Below are 21,532 nucleotides of genomic sequence, written 5' to 3' on the forward strand. Positions count from 1 at the left end.
TTTCCCTGGTCTTACCTGTCCCAGAGCCTGATGAGACATCCCAAAAGCTGCTGTTTAACACCAGCACCCTCTGAGTAAAGCCCTAAATCTGCACACACCTCGGGAAGGTTAAACAACCCACAGCATGGACATTTTCACCAGCTCAGCTCATTTGAACACAGAAGTGAATGTAAACCAGTGGCTTCCAGGTAGAATGTCTTGATGCCTTCAAGAATGCTGTGTAGAATTAAAGCTATCTGAGTCATTAATAAAGGCAAATAATGACATGTCGATCTTACTGTTTTGTTGGACTAGAGTTAAATATTTGACTGATAATGAAAACCTATTTCTAGCTGATTTCTCCCTTTCCTCCTCAGTCTGTTTCTTTTAAAGTACATACACATGTGTGGGTTTGGTGTTTGTTTTTGCTTAAATTCTGCCTTCTGCCAAATTCCCTGGTGGTTAAAGCAGAGGGAATTTATTAAGAACCATGCCTTTTTTATTTCAGTGATTACCATCTCTGTATTGAACCAGCCTTCCATAGCACTTGGTTATTCTTTACCACTAGCATACACCATACAGACCACCATAGAGACCTATTTTCCTCAGCAACACATAGAGGACACAAGGAGGCTGTGTCACCTGAAGCCCTTTTGAACAAGTTGCTGTCAAAACTCTGCCCAAACACCCACAGCTGTGTGAGAATGGCAGCGCTCCTGTGTTGAAGTTCCCAGTCACTGTGCCCAAATCTTTCGGGTCTTTAACTCTTATGCAAATGTGAGAATCCTAGAGACCCTCTGCTTCCAGTTATTTCTGAAAAAAAACCCCTCAAATAGTTTAATGGGAAAGGTTGGAATCAGGTAAGGGCCAGGGCTGTGAAGCAGCTTCTGGTTTTATTCATCAAAACACATCAGGTCTGCTTGATCTGTCATTGCCTGTGTAGCAGAAGGAAGGGAATTTTCTGCTAGTTCCCAAAAGAAGCTCTGTGTTGGTTATGAAAAGAGGCACAAAAGCCTGAAGGTCAGTAAAAAAGAAACTTTTTTTCCCTAGGAAGTCTTGCCCCCATCTTGGGCAAGTTAGCTGCTGGCAAGAGCTGAGCATCCTGTATTTCTGCAGGCATTTGGACACTTGCAACTCAGTTTCTTAGAAATAAAGCATCTGAAAATATGTAAAGAAAAAGTAAATTGCTTTGCTCTTCTGATATCAGCTTGAGTCATTCCTGCTACTAGCATCAGCCCCTTTTGTGAGATGCTCAGAGAATAATGTTGAACCAGGGCTTTGCTTTTGCTTCTTAATGATAAAGAAGCAGCAATGACAGCTGCCATTCAGGTACAGTAGTAGATCATAGATTCATAGAATCATTTTGGTTGGAATAGACTTTTAAGATCATTGAGTCAAACCACTCACCTCACACTGTCAAGCCCATCACTAAACAGTGTCCCTCCGCACCTCAGCTACACGGCTTTTCAATATCTCCAGGGATGGGGACCACATCCCCTCCCTGGGTGAAAAAATTCTTCCTCATCTCCAATCTAAACTTCCCCTGCTGCAACTTTGAGGCCATTTCCTCTTGTCCTGTCGTTCATTACTGGAGAGATCAACCTCTACCTCACTACAACCTCCTTTCAGGCAGTTGTAGAGAGTGATCAGGTCTGCCATCACCCTCCTCTTCTCCAGGCTAAATAACCCCAGGTCCTTCAGCCGCTCCTTAATTAGACTTATACTCCAGACCCTTTAACAGCTTCATTGCCCATCTCTGGACACACTACAGCACCTCAGTGTCTTTCTTATTGTAAGAGTCCCAAATGTGAACTCTGAGGAGTACCAGCCTGCCACTGAGAGGTAAGAAGGCAAATCCAAATGTTTCACAGACACTCCAGTCCTAACACACTACCCATGATGCAGAGTGAACCTTACTGATGGCCCAGACATACCAACTCATTTCCAGCACAGCAGGACTGGTATGTTTAGCCAGCAGCACCCAGTGCACCGTCCTCTTCCAGCTCCTCACCACTTTGACAAGGGTCTCTGCTCTGTCCCGATGGATATTTCACCCCACTCTCACCACTCATCACCAGTTTCTTGTTTGTTTCCCTGGAATGCTTCCTGACTAAAACACCTTCACACTGAGAAACAGAGGGGAATCAAAAGAGTCAGGTTATCATTGTTAAAGACTATAATGGAGAAGCAGCCATCAGTTATTTGCCCTAATTGAGAGGCAACGACCAACAGATCTAAAGGTGAAATCTGTGGGAGCAATGTACCAATTGCACACTGTGGTTTTTTGCAGGCACCGTGACTTAGATAGGAGCAAGAAAACTACCAGTAAAAGCAACTTTTCCTTTTCTATCACTTTTCCCACAATATGCTGATGCTGAGGCTTTCACACTTGAGCTTATCATTTCCTAGAAGGAGATTGAGTAAGCACAGCCCCGCGTGGCAGTCACTGGCAAGCAGGAGAGTCGCTGAAAGGGAATGAAGGGTTTTTTGCAGAGCTGTGCAGAGCAGAAGTCAGCAGCATGGCCGTGTCAGCACCCAGGGGAGCTGCACAGGGCATAGCAAAGGGATGGGAGAAGAGAGGGCAGGTGATGAAGGAAGGAAATTCAAGGGGAAAAGCCATGACTTCGAGTCTCTGAAATATTCAGTGTCACCACAGCAGTTAAAGCAGATGATCAGAACAGCAAGGCTGGTTGTTGCTCTCTAAGGACAGCAGAAAAGTGAGAGGCAGGGGAGTCTGAAGCATTTTCAGGGGCTGAGCTGTAATGCCTAGCTCTGCACAAGTGTTTTACTGGACAGTTGCTTTGAGTTAGTTCTGTATGGACTGCTGTCAGTGATGGTTTCAAGTCTGTGTATATAGCTGCTCACACACATGTTTGCTCTCCACATTCACCGAAAAAGGGGCACGGGGTGATTACAGGTTAATGGATTTTCAAGCTGAGGTGTTTGCCAGTAGCATTCAGGACATGGAAATTTGGGCCAGAAACCTTATCAGAGACAAACCATCCTGTGGTGTCCTTCAGTGGAAGCCCAAGTATTAGCTCCTCAATTTGTTTACCCTGAGATAAATCCAGAGTAATGCATTGATGTGCAAGCAATTAATTGGGATGCGACCCACTGCAAGGACAAGACTCAATAATAAACCTCTGTCGGAACGTCCTTCTCAACAACCTGCTGACTATCTGCCTAGCTTAATATGTAAAACTACAGTGATCCCAAACCTCATATAATTCCAGAGATTTTCCTGAAGAAACATGAAGGCAAGTTAAAGAACTTCTTGCATGACTGTGTTGAGGGGACCACAGTAGAACTTGCAGCATCATTTGATGTGACTGATAGTTGCATAGCAGATCAAAAATGACCCTGGGATTTTAAAAGCCCAGGGGATGGAGGAAAGTGGGAACATGGCTCTGCTTAAAAAAGTCTTTTTGGCCTGGTTGAAAGTGAGGGGTGAACCAAAAGATCCCAGAAAAGAAGAGCATTAGGGGGCAGCTGATTTCTCCCTCTAGTACTGAGATCCTAAGTGCAGAACAAGCCCAGGGAGATGCCTCCTTTCAGCTACAATTTTGCTGTTTATAGCAAACCATTAACAGATCTAGCCTGTTTGTCCCATTGCTGTTTTTTACACATCTCATTATCCTTCCTGTTTCTCAGCTGGTTTGAGATACATCTAATCTCTGGGATCAGCTCTTACCTGAATGACAACTGTCTTGGAGGTGAGGAGTGAGATACTGTATGGGGACCTTGAAAACAAAGTTGCCTGTCAGAAGTGGCTGCCTTGCAGAACATATTTTTCGTCTTTGAGGGTGGCCTGCTTAGCCAAGTCTGACTGTTTCACCATGCTGCAGAGGCTGCCCTGGTATTAATTCACCTCAAAGAGCAGGTTGAAGTCATTAAAATGTTTTGCAGGTGGTTCCTTGAATTCATGGTGCAGCTGGATCCAGCCTAAAGAGAGGAGAAAAAAAGAAAAGGAGGAGAAGAGGCAAGTTCTGATGAAACACAAATTAACATAACTCATAGAAAGGAAAGAAAATCTGGTTTCAATCTCTACAACAAAGCCAAGCAACACATCAAGCTAGAAAGGAGAAATGTCAGCCAGGCAGAACTGGGGATTTTATTGCTTTAGCACAAGTTCTTCTCCACAGTCCCAGGGGTGCCCAGGTGCTACTGCAGCAGCTGGACCCCCTGAGCACAGCTCCAGGCACACATGGACATGGGGGGTTTCACAACAAAGCCCTTGCTCCCATATGAGTCCCTTCTCTGGCTTTATTTTAATGCCCTGGCACAAATCACAGTCAGTTAGATCTTGTGTGTCGGCCTCAGTTTCTCTTCTGCATGGAAACTCTTTTCATACCACATAATTTCTTGTCCTTAGAGCTGGATCTACTGGGGTTTTTTTTCAGGGGATGCTGACCAGGACTAAGTCAGGCAGTCAGTTGGACACTCACAAGTAAGACTCAGATCTGGCACCTCCATGAGCTGCCAATGGGCAGATCACTCACAATCTGCTTTGACAGCCCCTGAATTCAGCAGTGCCTCCCAATGTTGATGAGCATCCTAGGGAATAACAAGGGATTTCAGCACATGCATTCATACAGGAGAGCCATACTGGGTCTGACCAGGATGGAGGGAACGTTCTCCACAGCAGCCCAATGCAGTATGGTGATGTGCTTTGGATTTGTGGCTGATTGGTGTGGATGAGACACTGATGCTTCAGCTCTTGGTCGGCAGTGCTTGCACAGTGTCAAAGCTGTGAGTAGGCTGGGGGGTGCAAAAGCCAGGGAGGGGACACAGCTGATGCAAAAAGACCACGAGGATGTTTCACACCATATGACGTTGAGCTAGTCAACAAAAGTTCAGGAGGAGAAGGAGGAAGGGGAGACATTTGTGGTTAGTGCATTTGTCAGCCCAAACGACCGTCACGTGTGCTGAGATCCTGCTTCCCAGGAAGTGGTTGCCTGTCTGCCTGCCGATGGGAAGGAGAGAATTCCTCTTTCTGCTTTGCTTGCAAGTGCAGCTTTTGCTTTCCCTATTAAACTGTCAGTATATTGACTCGTGAGTCTTCTCACCTTCCTTCTGTTTTCTCCTCTTGTTTTGGGAGAGAGAAATGAGTGAGTAGCTGAGTGGGTGTTTGACTGATGGCCAGGGTCAACCCACCACAAAAGCTGACTGGCATGTCAAAATTCACCAACTGTATTCGTTTCAAAAAGAGAAGAGACTGGAAAGTCAGGTGAAATAGGGGGAAAACAAGCCAACCAAGCCAGTTTATAAACAAACCTACCACTACAGAGGCAATTGTACAGATCTGGTCACAAGTGGCTGTGTATCTATGGGCTATATCCTCGGTCAAACTACAGTTATTTGTTTCTGTGGGAGAGCAGTGTGGTCTGTGGCCAGGATTGCTTTTAGTTTTTTTAAAGCCCATCTGCAGAAACACGAATGCAGGTGCTGGGGTAGGGGAAGGGGTAGGCTGTCACTTTCTGGCTAACACTTTCACTTCAGCCTACAGGCAACAGCAGGAATGGTGGAGGTTGCTGCCCCAGCTTACCTGATATGAGACCTGTTTGTGTTGTCACCTCTCCTCTTCCTCATCCTTGGAGGTGCACAAAGTCCCCTGAATTCTGCCCATTCGTGACTAAGAGAGTCTGTAGTCAAATAGATGAGTTTGGAAAAATTACCATCTTGTACATATATGGAGAAACAGCTCTGAGCTCACTTGGGAAAAAAAACCCCACCTTTTAAAAACCCACAAATTCAGCTCTTGCAGCATACATGCTTATTCTGAGGAGGCTCATACCTGTCTAAGCTCCCTGGTAGCATCACTGCTGGGAACTGTTGTGTTTGGCTAAATGGCAGCTTGGGGTTTGGTGTTACCTCCCTTTGCTCTGCCATGACCTTTTGGTGGTGTCAAATACCTGCAGCTGACAGCAGTGGTGAAAGGTGATGGAAAGGGAACAGGGACAGCCAGGGACCAGACACTTCCTTTTCCCTCCACCAGCAGTTACCCCCAGGCCCACAATTTTGAGGCAACTGCAGTCTGTTTGTAAAATTTGGTTCTGATTTTGTACATCTTTACAATGAGAGTGTGAGGAGTACCTTCTGCCTGGCACAAACCACCTACGTCAGAGCATAGGAAGGGATGCAAAGAGGACTTGAGGCACTTCCTTGAGATGTTGCCAGGGCATTTCAGGGGAAATAGGATGAGCAGCAGGAAGGAGAGAGACCAGGGCTTCCTAGCAGATAGCCTGGAGGGCGAGGCCGATGGCCCAGCAGACTTGTCCCATAATGTGCTGGAAACTGCTATTCTATTAATAATCCCATTGTTTCAGCAAACCAGCAACCTAGGGAGGCTGCACGGAATCAGCAGTTTCTTTTTTATTTTTCTTCCCTGATTTGGTAAGCTCCAATTGCACAACCAGTGTCAATCTATTGCTGCAGTCAGTGATGCTCCAGTGAGAAACGAAAGACAGCAGCAATCAGGGTGGGCAGCGAGTGCAGGCCAAGGCTGAGGAAACGTGTCAGGACAAGATCTCTGATGCCTATATCAGGGCTGAGGCCCCCGGTGCCACGTGTGCAGGGAAATCCTGTTTGCAGAGGCCATATGGGAACGGGCCATGATGCTCCCACCATTTGCAGTTACCTATCCAAATGGTCAACCTTAATTCACTGCCTATTTCTGATAAATGGGGTTGATGCAGCCTCATTATTTCTAGTTGGTGTAGGTCTGTGGAGCTCTCCATGCTGCCATGTTCCCATCAAAGTTGGATGGGATCATAACGTCGCCATTGACCTTCCCAAAACAGCTAAGTGGAGAATTGGTCTTTCAACCCCGAAGCAGTGAATATCAGGACTGTCAAAATTGAGGGTCTCTATCACTGCTTTTGCACACATGCCACCTGGGCCATGGAGAATGGCATGGCCACAGCATGACCATGAGAGTTCTCAGAATCACAGAATGGTAGGGGTTGGAAGGGACCTCTAGAGATCATCCAGTCCAATCCCCTTGCTAAATGAAGTTGCCCCTGATCAGGGAGCACCAGAACGTGTCCTGGAGGGTATTTTGAAAACCTTCAGAGAAGGAGATTCCACACCCTCCCTGGGCAACCTGTGCCAGGGCTCCTTCACTTTCACAGGAAAGAAGTTTTTCTTCATGTTCAAATGGAAATTCCCGTGTTTCAGCTTCTGTCTGTTACCTCTTGTCCTGCCACTGGGCATTACAGAAAAAAAGACTCTCCCCATCCTCTCAAAATCCACCCTTTAGGTATTTATAAGTGTTGATAAGATCCCCTTCAGTCTTCTTCAGGCAAAATAGCCCCAGGCCTCACAGCCTTTCCTCATAAGACAGATGTTTCAGTGATATAATTATCTTTGTGGCCCTGCACTGAACTCTCTCCAGAAGTTCTCTGTCATTCTTGAGCTGGGGAGCCCAAAACTGGATGCAGTACTCCAGACGTGGCCTTACCAGGGCAGAGTAGACGGGAGGGAGAATCTCCCTCAACCTGCTGGCCAGAGTTGGAAAACATAACCTTGACTTTTTCCCTCGGGGAAGGAGGACACAAAGATATCATTGCACCTTTTGCCTTCTAGAAGGGCTCTTGAAAACTACAGGTGACAGCTTTTTTTTAGCATTGTTAAATATTTTTTAAATAATATGAATTTGCCTGGAGGTGTTGTTAAAAGCCTCTCTGCTGTAGATCTGTGTGATGCCCAGCTCAATACCTGGCCCAGCAACAGTAGATGGTTTCAGGCTTGTGCAGAATGACCAGCTAAACCACCTAAATCATTAGAAACGGGGTGAACAGGAGACCTTACTTCAGTGGGAAGGCAACGCCACAAAGGGAGAGGAGGCACAGGTAGTTGCTGTGGTTCAGGTGATCAGTGGTATCCTCTCAAGTCACTCTGATTCAAAGGGCTATCTGAGGTCTTCACAACAAAGCAAATTATCCTAATTGCTACAAATTAGCAAAAGCAAATTATCTAAATTGTGTAGAGGAATATATGCCAATGGAAGATTCCTCTTCCTCTCTGCTGGTGCCAAAGCAGGTCACAGCTGCACAAGCACGTTTGAAAGGAGAACACAGAAGTGGATTTAAAAATCCCCACGTTTTTGGTTTAAGCCTTTAAGAGATCTTAAGGTGCAGAACAGAGGGCTTCACTCTGCATTGGGTCATCAGGGTGTGAATTTCCAGCTCACATCTACCTGAGCCTCACACCACACATTTTTTCATGGCCACACAAAGTGGAGAGGACTTGGCAGCCCTGCAGATGAGCACAGACCCACAACCCAGGAGGAAACTGTACGACAGGGACTGCCCTGTGCCTTGGAGAGGGCAGCCCATGGCACTGGCGGCGTGGGTGCGGAGGGCTCTGCCCGGCACCTACAGACGGCTCTCGCCTGCAGGCTCAGGTGAGTCTCTTCCACTGACAAAACCAAAACCAACCCTGGCACACATGGAGATGCCAAACCACCACAGGCCACAGTGAGGTCTGCAGGGGTGAGCAAAGAAATGGTGAGTTGTTAGGAATTGCATCCCGTTGGAATGAGGTCATAGGAATTGCATCCATGGGTATGTAAAATGGGTCAAGGAGGAAGCAGGGGCTGGAAAGAGCCTTTCAAGGAGTCACCTGCAAGGGTCACTTCTCCATTACATCCCAAACCCACCTAGGCTTCAGCATCTCCCATCCCACTATCACTTGCTTGTCTTTACAACTCCTCCTGATCCTTTCCCTCACTGCACTTCAGTCATGCATCATCCCCAAGTTATTCTCTTGGTGCAGGTTAATACAGTTTTCAGTAACAGACAGTGCTCCACCTCCCAGAGGAGCTCTCCAAGCTAATCTTGAACCTGGAATGATCTTGGCTATGTGAGGAGGTTTACTTGTGTAAGGAGCAAAATGGCCACCTCATGCCCAACCCCACTAAAGTGCAAAGACACTGAATGACTTGGGGTTGAATCTCTTGTAGATCCTGCAAGAGGTTCCGTGGACACAGTGTCCCAAAGTGAGCACACAAGAGCAGCTGAACATCTTAGCTGTGGGATTTTTTTGAGGAACTGTTCAAATTACCACATCATAGTTCTCACAAGTCTATAAAAACTGAGCAGATAGGAAAAGCATATCAGAAAGCATATCAAATCAGGAGGCTGATAGGAAGTCCCTTCACTTCTTTATTGTCCATAATCTGACAAGGCTTTAGGTTAGCCACAAGACACTTTGTCATGAAAATTAAAGACGAACACGGGGAAGATGGAAATGTGAATGATATGAACACTCTCAGTATTGCAGACAAGATTGGGTTTGCCTCAGCTTCTACCACAACCTTTCATATAAGTGGTAAGGTTTCTTTTTATTAAGTGGATTGATATGAATTTTATCTGTTCTATGAAGAAAGCAGCATTTATACTGCATATTAAATGCTTTTTATGGTGATTTTGCTAGTAAATTAACTACCATTTAAAAGGAGAAGTATCTGAAAATGTCCTTCCTAGCCAAAAGCTGATGGTGAGAATCAGAAAAGAAATAGTTCTTTTGCTGTTTTAGAAAATGCCTTCTTTCCCTGAGTACAACTTTCATGTCTTAATAGTTAAGATACTGAAATCATCAGATCCAAAAATGTAAGCTTATGGATTTTCAGCTGAATATAAATACTGCATTGCTGACTAAACCATCCTTTTGTAAAACTAATTAAATTACTGTACTCTTTTAAAACCAAGACTTTAAACTCCTGATTACATTACTTTGAAAAAAACCCCTCAATTAAGGGCAACTTACTGAGTGTCTGAAGTAGTTATTAATGCTTCTGAAATAGTTTTTTTCTCCCTAAAGGCCAAAATTTGACAAAGCAGTTTATTTCTTTAACACTTGCTGATGGAGAATCCTTTTAAGTGTTCCAACTTGTTTTCATTTGTTCTGCAGCTCAGTTTATTATTGATTTTCCACTTGTTTCGATGCACACATGTATTGCTGTTAGAGTTGCAGGTATGCAGCACTCTGGAGGGAGAGGACATACGCTTTGAGCAACACTGAATGGCAGCCTGTGACAACTAAAAGCGATGGAAACTGGGAGTTTATTGATGCAGAAAGGGGAGAACTACCACATTCATATTGTTATAGGTTGATTAAGTCTTGATGAGAGTAAGCTGGTTAAATTGTCTAAGGAGAAGGCAGCCAAATGAATGGCAGTTCAAAGCTAGAGTGAGAGGAAGGCACTCTGCCTTGCCTTCCTCTGGGCACTCTTGCAAGGGGATCTTGCTGCTCCCCATCCCTGGAAAACATTGCTAATTTACCATGGCCAAGTCTGAAATGTCTGGAAGAGAGCAGGGGTTGTAGTGGGAGCGATGTGAGAGGATGTCTACCTTCTGCTTTTTAGAGTCTCAAATCCAAAGAAAGCCATCCAAGTGCTATGCTCGGGCAGCCCTTGGCATCTACCTGCTGCTGCTGACAGCTGGCCAGCTGCTGCTGGCTTACAAAGGTAAAGCTGCAACCTTACTGTGGGCTCCACATCAAGAGACAGCTTTTGGGTGGGCAGGGGACAGCGGGCATGAGCACACAGATAGGAAACCCCTGAGGGAGCGCAGACGCTCCTCTGCACACCGCAAGTGCAGCCGCTGCAGGAAACCATTCCTCCACCCTGGATGTGTTCTTTGCATTTGCAAAAGCACTCCCAGCTGCACTCCTGGCTGCAGCAAGGAACAGCACAAGAAAACCAACTCCCTGTTTCCAACAGGGGTGATGTTTACCCCAGATGTCCTCCCTGGGTGCCGAGGAGCTGCTCTGCAGAACAGGCATTTCCCAGCCAGATGGGGCAGGGAATATTCAGTACGTGGGTCTCTTGTTTCCTCAGTGATGAAGATGGAGAGAGAGAGGTTGAAATTTCAAGAACAAAATGCCTCTTACACAGAAGAGATTCTGGAAAGCTCCTTTGCCAATGAACTGATGTTGGAGAGAAGCTCTGCAGAGAAGCACACGGGATATAAACAAAACTGGAGGAGCAGTTTAGAAGAGGAAATCACCATAATCAAAAACAGCAATGCAAACTTGATGATGATGATGAGAAACATCACCCTGGTTGCAGGTATGGCTCCATTTCTCCACACTGGCTGTGCAGTGGGGAGAGATGGTTCCCCTGCACCATTGTCAAAACTGCACCAAAAACTTAGTTCAGACAAACAAATAATTAGGGCAAGATTTAGTCTTCCCATCAGTTAGTGCTGCCCCATCATGTAGGGTTGGACATTGGCTCCAGACACTCTGGCCAGTGGGCTGGACACACCTAGAGGAGCTGGAGCACAGACCTCTGCAGCCATCCTGGATCTCACTGTACCTGAACACACAGCTCTGGGCTGGTCTGCCCTCCTGTAACTTGTAGACTTGGGCTTTGAGTGCCCTCCAAAAGGGTAGTGTCTTCAGCCCAGACCTCAAGCCTATTGACCACATATTGGTGTATTCCTCCCTGAGTGCTGACAACTGAAAAAATATCCCTTAAATATTTATTTCAGGGCCACCTGGACACAAAGGAGATCCTGGTCCACCAGGTATGTTGGCAAATGAACAAAAAGCAACTTTTCCTCTTTTTCTCTTTCTTTTTTTCCTCCCTAAGAAACTTGAAGTGAGGATTTGGGATTTTAATCTTTAGAGGCATATTCTACCAGATGTGCAGACATACAGTGCTCTGGCCATAAGCAGACCTGCTGCACCTTTTGACTCACCCTTTGGGAGCCTTGGCTTGCCTGAGTGCTCCTGCAGAGTTCAGTGGCCACCATGGAGGAGGATTTTGGCTCTGCCTTCTCACTGCTACCCCACCAAAAAAACTCAGCGGTGATGGAGGAATTGTATCTGGTCATTATCTGCAATAACCGTGCCAAATCTCCACGTGAGACAGGAGAGGACCAGTGAGGGGGTTTATGTGCATCCCACACCAGTGGATAGTTGGTTTTCCTGCCCGAGGCAGAGCAAATCCTTCTGTCCAGCTCACTGCAGCACAGCTCAAGGAGACCTCCCAAATCACTGCCCTATAGGGCTCTAGTTGAACCGTATGTGTAACAAATAGCGACAAATTTAGGATCTTTCCCATCTTGTCTCTGGGGAAGCAACTGCACAGACCCAGGAATGAACTGTGTGCAAGCACTATCCTCCACAACCACACACAAGCTGCTGCTCTGAGTGCCTGGGGTTTTGGGGTAGAAAGACACACATATTGCAGGAGATAAATGTCTCCAGACTGTGAGGATGCAGCAAGTCCTGCTCTAATGATGGCTCCACTTTGAGCAGAGGCTGGACTAGGTGATGTCCAGAGAAACCAGAGTTTCTACGATCCTATGAAGATGATCTAAGATGCAACAAGGTCAGATCTGTACCTCATCCATTCTTAATTCTTGGCTACAATGATGAGCTTTTCTGAAGGAAAAAAAAAAAATACATTTTTTTTAAATCATGTTTTCATATCTTCCTGGCTGCACTTACCACACTGAACCAGCACCTCCTGCCAAGCATGGTTATTGTATAGCAGAGCCCAAGAGTTCAGTGCATTTTAAGGAATGATCTCCCCAAAAGTCCCCACAAAGTGGGCTTGGCTGGAGGACAGCTGGCCCCAGCCCAGCCACGTACACAGTCAAGCTCCACGGACTCTTCCCAAGCAGTCGTGCTGGTTTTTGCCAGCTGAAGATTGGCCTCCATGGTGACCAAAGGCACATGCACAAAGGATGATTTAAAAAATTCATCTCTTCTTCTTGGCCATTACTGCGAATAGATGATGTGTGTCAGCTGAAATATGTATTTTACATCTCAGGGCTACAGGGACCACCAGGGACAAAGGGAGACCAAGGAATCCAAGGTAAGGCTTTTCTGACACCTGAATTACTTCTGTGGATGAACATAAAGTGGCTTTATGAATGATTTTATGGGCAATCTTGTCCTCAGTCAAGGTGTAAGTCAGCAGGAATGTCATTGGAGTTGAAGGAAATAAGCTTACACAGAACTAATGTGAACAGAAGCAAAACTTAGCTGGAAAAGATCTTAAAGGTCAACGTGCACTGGTGATGGTGGGCCAGTTCCTCACTTCCACCAGCACCACTCTGATGGACGTGTTGAGCAGAGTTGGGCTCATGCCTGCAGCTGAGGCCCTGAGCCTGTTGCTGCTGTTCTCTAGACACAACATGTGATGAAGCATCAGAGGTGTTGTCCTTGCAGGCTTACGTGGACTACAGGGTGTGAAGGGCAGCAAAGGAGATCCCGGTCCTGCTGGCCCGAGTGGTGATCCGGGACTGAGAGGAGAAAAAGGAGAGAAGGGGCTTGCAGGTAAGATTTCTTCACTACCTCAACATTGTTAAGTTTCTCCAATGTATTCCTGTCTGAACTCATTCTGCTTAAAACACCAGAAGAAGTCTTCGTAGGTCAGATATTTCATATAAATCCAGGCAGGCCTGAGAGTGGCTTGCCAGTCAGTGAGAGACCTGGATGAACAGGACACTTGACCTCATCTGTAGGGATTTTGTTTCATGCCATGCTCCAGCAAAACTCCCCCAGGAGGGCTCGGGAAAGAGAGGTGCAAAATGTTAACTCTGCATCACAGAAGTCTCTTTGTAGAGTGACCTTTGTCTAATGAAAGCTAAAGATATTCAATTACCAGGGTATACCACATTAAAGCAGCAATGTTTGCAGTAGGATTTTCATGGTACAAAATAATACAGTATCATTTATATGCACAAGAATGTGGATTTTTAGTCCTCACTTTAGTAAAACCTATTTCTGAGAACTCTGTATCTTGTATAAGCCTGACTTTTATACACCTTAAGTAGAAGAGTTATGTACCATGTTTCTCCCATGTAACACGCACTAATGGGCATCTGGATAGCTGTTTTTCAGTGGTCTCATGTGGGCTGAACCCAAGCTAAAAGCAGAACAATGAAAGAAAGCAGAAAATGTTTGTGGTGGAGAGCAGGGAAGTCTGGAAGTCTGTCAGTTAGGCAGATTGATTAGAGCTTCCTCAGATCTCCCACCAGATCCCACATGCTCCAGCACACTCATTAGCACAAGGTGCTCCAGAAGAGAAAAGTGAAAGTAGGAGGAATATCAAAAGGTGAGGACTTTGGGATAATTCTGGAGCACAAAGAGGAAGAGAAGAGAAGAGAAGAGAAGAGAAGAGAAGAGAAGAGAAGAGAAGAGAAGAGAAGAGAAGAGAAGAGAAGAGAAGAGAAGAGAAGAGAAGAGAAGAGAAGAGAAGAGAAGAGAAGAGAAGAGAAGAGAGAAGATTTCCCTGAAATCATGGGAGTGGAGGACATTGTCCTCCATCTCCACTGTTGCTAGGGGAAGGGTTCAGGCTGCATTGAGGGATATTTAACCAGAGAGAGAAACATTCTGGTGGTAGTAACAGTTTGGGGAACAAACTGAGGAGATGTCACGGCATCCCTGCAAGTCTTTAACAGCAGGTCAGAGCTGGAGGTGACTTAAAGAGGCTCTTGAGGAGCCATCTGGCCCTGTCCTCCCAAAGCTTTATGAGAATGTCATTGAAAGGTAAATGCAGGTGTGAGGCCAAACTCTGCTACCAGTGAAGCAAGACGTATGTGCTCCACTGGCTACAGAGACAACAAATCTGGGTTTTTGAATTTATACATGTGCTGTTCTCTTTGATAGGACTCCAAGGACAGAAAGGTGGAATGGGCAATAAGGGAGACCCTGGGCCCCGTGGACCCCTGGGTCCTCAGGGACTGCAAGGAGCCCCAGGACTGCCTGGCTTCAACGGTGAGTGCAAGAGGAGGCAGCATAGGTGTGCTGTAGTGGAGGGCTGCCCTGGGCAAAGTATTCAGCTAAGTCTCATAAGCACTGATGCTTGGATGTTCTTACAGGTAGCACAGGGGAGCCTGGACGTCCTGGGCAGAAAGGAGAGGCAGGTAAGCAAATGCCAGAAGAGGGCTACAGTTCAGAGAGGCCCAACAGTTGTTTTGCCTTCATAGGGTCAACTCAATCTGCACAGCACGGGGACTGGTGGTTGAGCCATCTTTCTCCTTCTTCATGTGTTGTGTTGCATTTCACACATGTTGCTTTTGCTCAACCTCAAGGTGTAGCCGGATCACCTGGACTTCCAGGAGTTCCTGGCTCCGATGGCAGACCTGGTCAGAAAGGGGAGAAGGGGAACAACGGGCCCAGTGGTAGTCCAGGTACAACACTACTCAGATCTGTAACTCCCTGACCTCCTAATCTGGCCTCCCTTTGTGTGATGGCTTTGTCCTTACTGATTTGGTTTTAACTTTAGGGATACCAGGCGCTGCAGGACTCAAAGGTGAAAAGGGAGACAGCGGAGTACCAGGTAAAGGAGAATAAAACAGGTTTGGAGTCAACAACATGCATCATGCAGACACTGGAAAGTTGTTAAGTTCTGTTCTTGGAGCTCCAACACTTGCCAGGATGCCATGGTGGGCCTGGGCTTCTGCCAGACTTCCAGGGGAGCAGCTACTGTATGAGGTGGTGATGTTGCCTGCTTGTTTGTATAAACAGAAAACACACAAACAAAACAGCAGTTCAATATGAACCAAACAACCTCCCCACACTGGAGCTAAAGACAGCTTTTACTGACTAAATCTGATGGGGAAGGGTATTCACTAGCAGACACCCGTCCTGGCCTCCTCTGTAGCACTGCAGGAAGAGGTCTCTTCAGAGGCCAACTTAGAGCACAGAACCTAGGCCTTTTATTTGACCTTCCAAGGGGTAAGGCCTCCTCTCTGTCCCAGGAACACACATGATAGGGTGACATTCAGTAGTATGACCCTATTCTGGTGTATTTCTCTTGCAATCACCCTCTTAACCCTGAATTTATATGGTGCACATGAACTCTCATTTCCATCAGGAGGTGACAAAGGTCCAAGCATTGCACCCTTATGCATTGACTGATACCTGGATGATAAGAATAGATGTCTCCTGGCCCAACAGTATCTGCTTGCACATGTCTGATGCACCTAAATTTACATGTCTAGGCTCTCTGTATGGTCAGTGAAGACTCACCTGGAGGGAAGGTCTCTATCCCATCAGCAGAATTTACAATATGAAATAAATGACCAGAAGTTGATCTGCTTCTGGAGAAGACAATTCTCCACTGCCTGTATTTTCTTTATTGATGAGATCTGCACAGAGTATAATGGGAGATAAGACATCTGCTTCAGAAATAGATGCTTATAGTGCAGACAGTTGAACTAGATATGTTGAAATCCATCATAAATACTAGTTTGCATAAGCTTTTATGAATGTATAACTGTCTGTGTGATACATTTTTGCTTGTTTGTTTTGATGATCTAAGGTATTCCAGGGCCAAAGGGAACAGCAGGAGAAAAGGGCTCAACAGGTAAACCCTTTTTGATGACTTCTGATGATGCAAAGCACTTTAAATGCCTCATTCCCCTCCTCGGTGTCAACATGAAATGCTTTATCACCTTTCCTTTGGAAGGGACAAAGGCAATGACTTTCTTGCTTTGCACCCAGGCATCCCAGGCATCTCTGGCCAAAAAGGAAGCAAGGGTGATCGTGGCAGTCAGGGTCCAAAAGGAGAACCAGGTCTAAAAGGAGCCAAGGGAGACCATGGATCATCTGGTAAGGCTGCTGCCACAGAGTCTGTGGAACCAGTGGGTTTGGGTTTGTGGAGCATTTGAGTTTGGGACTGTACATCAGCTACTCTGGGGCATGTTTACAAAGCTCATTTGGAGGAACTCAACAGACAGATTAATTTTTCCCAGAAGATAAGTATGCAGAGTGTCACTTTCACACCTTGGGAGGTGTGCTAAAAGCTTACATGCTGGATCTCACAGAAAACTGGAGCAATCCATGTTCCTCTTTGCTTTGTACAGAGACATTTTTACAGCATACCATGCTGCTGGGATAAATCCCATATAAATAGGGCAGTCAAGAACACAGAATCAGAAACATCAGAGCTATTTAACTACACCTTGCTAATTGTGGGACACAAAAGTAGTTCAAAGCCACCAATACTACAGCTGCTTCCCATCCTCACCCACTTCCTTCCCAATCACAGAATGCTTCCAAACCCCTTAATATCTGTAGTAAAAAAACCCTCAAAGAGTAGTTATGAGAGGCCATGGGAAGTAACTAATGCCTCACATGCTTTTTCTTCTAATTGTCCACACAGAACACTATGAGAGTCCTCAGAAATAAACCAAAGCCTATGTGGGACTCCTCCATGCACTCTTCTTCTAGAGCTTTGGCTCTGAAGCAGGGGAAAAGTTTAACTGGAGACACCTCAGGTTAGGGACTGCCCTTTGGGTGGGTGTCATCTCCCAGTCCCCAGAAGCAGACAGTGGTGTGTGCTTTGTGATGGTAGCTTTTGGGGAAAGAGCTCACTGGGGGTTTTCTATATGTCCCTGCTCTCAAGACTGGGAGGCTACACAGAAATGTAGGGGACTGTTGGGACTGGCTTTCTGCTGTCCACTGGCAGCACCTGGAGAGCAAACCCCATGATGTAGATCTTCCTGCAAGTACTTTGGGAAATACCACGGCTGCTTCTGGAGAAGCAAAGCTTCTGGAGATAGCAAAGGCTATCAGAGATATCAGTTTACAGGTAGTAGTGAGAATAAGTAGTGAGAATGAGTGGATGGGATTTTGCAAGTGTCATTTTTTAAGTCACACATTAGGAAGACTTTGCTGTATGTTATCCTACTTTTCTTTCCATGTTTCTTCTACATACTCTTAGTCACGTCAGGTGGTCCATTGTACAAGGGGATGGAGCCCTCATATCTCTGACTCACCCAATTCAGGAAAAAAGCTCATAACTGGACTTTCCCCAAAACAGATGTAAAATATTTGCTTTTCTTTCTTTCTTTCTTTTTTCTAATTGGGAACAGGTTCCCCAGGAATGAAAGGGAGCAAAGGTGAAAAGGGAGAAGGTACTGGACTTTTATTTCTTCTTCTCTTGTCTTCTGGCGCCAAATCTGTCTGAGATATGGACCAATGTCCCTCTCCTTGCATACACTGGTTAACTCATAACAGAACTGCCATGCTCTGAACTGCGGTCTGGTGTCTCCAGACCCAGGAGAGGACTTTGAATTGTTCAGATTTGAGCTGTGAGTAACTTTTGGTCTCACCCTGGCTACAACTGTGGTGATGAGAACATTCACCTGATTCAGGCAGTCACTGCTTCTTTCTTTCAATTTGCTTTTCTTTCCTCATGCCTGTATGACCAGTAGAGTAATTTTCCTCTTCTCTGAACCATCAGCCAGCTCCAATCAATTCATACGAATCGCAGGAGGGGGCAATAGGGGCCGTGTAGAAGTTTTTCACCAGGGGACCTGGGGAACAATATGCGACGATGACTGGGGCATCCAAGATGCCAACGTGGCCTGCCGAATGCTGGGATACAGCCGTGCATCTGCTACCTTCACAGCCACAGCAGGTGAGTCCACAAGAGCCTTCCACATCCCCAGGCCTGGTGTGGGAGGTTACACACACCCAGAAAGCACCACAGCCAGGTCTTCTACACAAGCAGCAGCAGAGCATAGAGAATCTCCTCAAAAGTAGCTCATTCCTCTTGAGATGGGGGAGTTGCATGGCAATGGGGATATGTGGCTGTAAACCTGCCTGCAGGAAAAGGATCTGGGGGTGTTAATCAGCATAGGCTGAACATGAGCCAGCATTGTACCCAGGTGGCCAAGAAAGCCAACGGCATCCTGGCTTGTAACAGAAATAATGTGACCAGCAGGGCCAAGGACATGATTGTCCCCCTGTACTCAGCACTGGTGAGGCCACACCTCGAGTGCTATGTTCAGTTCTGGGCCTCTCACTACAAGATGGTCATTTTGGTGCTGGAGCATGTCCAGAGATGGGCAATGAAGCTGGAGAAGGGTGTGGAGAATGTCTGATGAGGAGCAGCTGAGGGAGCTTGGGGTGTTTAGCTTGGAGAAGAGAAGTCTGAGAGGAGATATCATCACTCTCTACAACTATCTGAAAAGAGGTTGTAGTGAGGTGGGAGTCAGTCTCTTCTCCCAAGTAATGAGTGATAAGACACGAGGAAATGAGTTTGAGTTGTGCCAGGGGAGGTTTAGATTGGAGACAAGGAAGAACTTTTTCACTAAGAGGGTTGTTAAACATTGGAATGGGCTTCCCAGGGAGCTGGTGGAGTCCTCATCCCTGGATATATTTAGAAGCTGTGTAGCTGAGGTGCTGAGGGAGGTGGTTTAGTGATGGGCTTGGTAGTGTGAGGTGAGTGGTTGGACTCTGTGATCTTAAAGGTCTTTTCCAGCCAAAATGATTCTATAGTTCTAAGTGCTGCTTGAACTGTGCCCAAAGTCTTGATTCAAAGTCTTGCAATCTAACTGTGCAACCCAACACATGCCTGCTATCCATGGGAGTCTCTTTGGGTCTCTTCTTTCTTTTGTCCAATGTGGGTTTGTTTGTTTGTTTGTTTGTTTCATTCATCTTCCAAAGGTACCGGACAAATTTGGCTTGATGACATGAACTGCAGAGGTGATGAAAGTTCGATTTTCACCTGTCCAAAGTCCGCCTGGGGTGTGAACAACTGCTCTCACAGTGAGGACGCTGGCTTGGAGTGTGTTTGACAGAACACAGAGGCTGCCCTGGGAACTACTGCCTGCCTCTGCTCTCTATGGGGCTTTTCTTCATAACGCAAACCCAGTTTTATCTGTCTGTGCTTATAGTCTCTTTACCAGGCCATAAAAGTATTGACAGAGAAAGTTGAATTTCCCATAAATTGATAACGGCTGCAAGACTCACAGGTAACTTGAAACATCCCAGCTGTTGTGAAACAACTGGAGCTCAGGCACATAAGCCAGTTCACAGTTTTTCCATTTACCTGACATCAGCTCATCTGCAGTAGCTCACAAGTGTATGACCTCTAAGTCCACAGGGGAAGTGAGATGGTCCATTTCCACTTAGTGCAGTAAAAGAGAACAGGATCAGAGTGCAGAGATGAGCAGTTATTACAGCTGAGCTGGACAGTTCGTCTTCATCACAGCACAGTTATGAATTTGAGCATAAAGCCCCCAGTGAAGCGCATAAACCCAAGACAGTAGCTGCTCAGACATCACCAGATGATCTCTCTGGCATGTAAACACAAATGTTCTCCAGAAATGATGCTGATCACAGATTACAGTGCAGAAATAAGTGCCTGGGATCTAGGTGCTGTACTATTCTGTGTTTTTTACCTTGACCAAGTCCTCTGTCTTTTCTGCCAGCATTTCCTAACCTGTTCCCAGGAGCAATACCCATTACGTTATGTGCTGTATAAAGCTAAGCCTTTCATACCTTCAGAAATTAGGTGCTTCAGTAAAGCAAAAGGATGACAAAAGCAATAATGGGAAAGTATCAGCTAATTAAAAATCCAGAGTGAAAATACAGTTCCTAAACCAAAAGTTTCTGTCTTAAATGAAAGTCTCGTCTGCATCTGAGATAAGAAGTGAAAGGCTTTTATTTCCTGAGGCCTGAGCCTTCCCCTTTTCCACCAGCACAGACCATTCAGCAGGTGACAAGCAGCCTGTGTCCGTGTAGCTGGGCACATCACTACAACCAGCCCACAGATAGTTGATGTAAAATGCCAGAAGTTTGTGTAAGCAACCCCACCTCTCTGCCTTAATGTTAGATACAATCATATTTGTCTACACAGCTTGGAAACTGTGTTTAGTGCTTCGGAATTGAGATACAAGTGGAGAAACAACAACAAAACTGCAGTGCTGGTAAGAGCAGCAGGTGATGGGGCATCCAGGGCTGATGTGAGTGAGAAGACTCAGCACTGCACAGGACACGACAGTACAGTCTGCAGCAAAGTTCATCACTGTTTTGAACCAGAGGAAATGCTTGTTTCTCTCAGACCTCAGGAAAGAAAGCCGGAAAGTCCCAAGAGCTTTTGACTACCCATTCGGATGCCTTTGACAGCAAGACAATGAAGAGAGATGCTTATCCTTCTTGGTTCTGGTTTAGAGAAGGCAAGGATCACCTGCCACAAACCATGGGTGAAACCTGATGAAGGACAACTCCTTCGAAGCTGATCAAAGTAGTCAGTGGCTCATTTGAACAGAAAGAGGCAAAAGGTTTATGTTCTGTCAGTGAGTCCCACTACCACAAACAGCATGCTGAGTATCAGCACTCTGGCTAAACCAGCTATCCACAGGGCTTACACGGACAGTGCTGAGTCTGCACAGGTTTCCTTCACCTTCTTTTTTGTGGCAGCATGTAAATAAAGCATTTCCACTGTTAGGAAATAAAGGATTTGCAAACAATGTTCTTCTTTGGATATATCAGCGTGTGGTGCTTACACTCCCACTGTCTCACTTTCCTTGCTAGTGGGGTATATTCCTCATCATTTTTCAGGCTGAGCATTGAGGCACTTGATTTTTCTCACCAGGTAAAACTGCCACTGAAGGGAAAGTCATCATGACCCCAGGAATGACCCTTTGGCTGGACCTAAATTCTGATCGATCTCCTTTTTGGAGAATGGCATCCAGAAAACAGCGGTTGTGCCAGGATTAAGGGTTAGACCTGCATGTCCAAGGTAAAGGACACCAGATCCTAACCTATCTGATCCTAAATGCAGCAGGAACAAGTT

General features: G+C 46.0%; 1 protein-coding gene across 1 annotated transcript; it reads left to right on the plus strand.

Moving 5' to 3' along the window:
• Positions 1–9,118: 9,118 nt before the first annotated feature.
• MARCO (macrophage receptor with collagenous structure) lies at positions 9,119–21,152 on the plus strand. The gene is made up of 15 exons (XM_062004841.1): positions 9,119–9,309; positions 10,346–10,447; positions 10,820–11,050; positions 11,475–11,510; positions 12,764–12,808; positions 13,165–13,272; positions 14,608–14,715; positions 14,820–14,864; positions 15,033–15,131; positions 15,227–15,280; positions 16,265–16,309; positions 16,447–16,554; positions 17,820–17,861; positions 18,191–18,367; positions 19,399–21,152. The coding sequence occupies exons 1-15, from the start codon at positions 9,195–9,197 to the stop codon at positions 19,527–19,529; spliced, it is 1,446 nt and encodes a 481-aa protein (XP_061860825.1). The 5' UTR covers positions 9,119–9,194; the 3' UTR covers positions 19,530–21,152.
• The last annotated feature ends 380 nt before the right edge of the window (positions 21,153–21,532 follow it).

This window comes from Colius striatus, chromosome 11 (assembly GCF_028858725.1).
Source record: "Colius striatus isolate bColStr4 chromosome 11, bColStr4.1.hap1, whole genome shotgun sequence".
Taxonomy (NCBI): domain Eukaryota; kingdom Metazoa; phylum Chordata; class Aves; order Coliiformes; family Coliidae; genus Colius; species Colius striatus.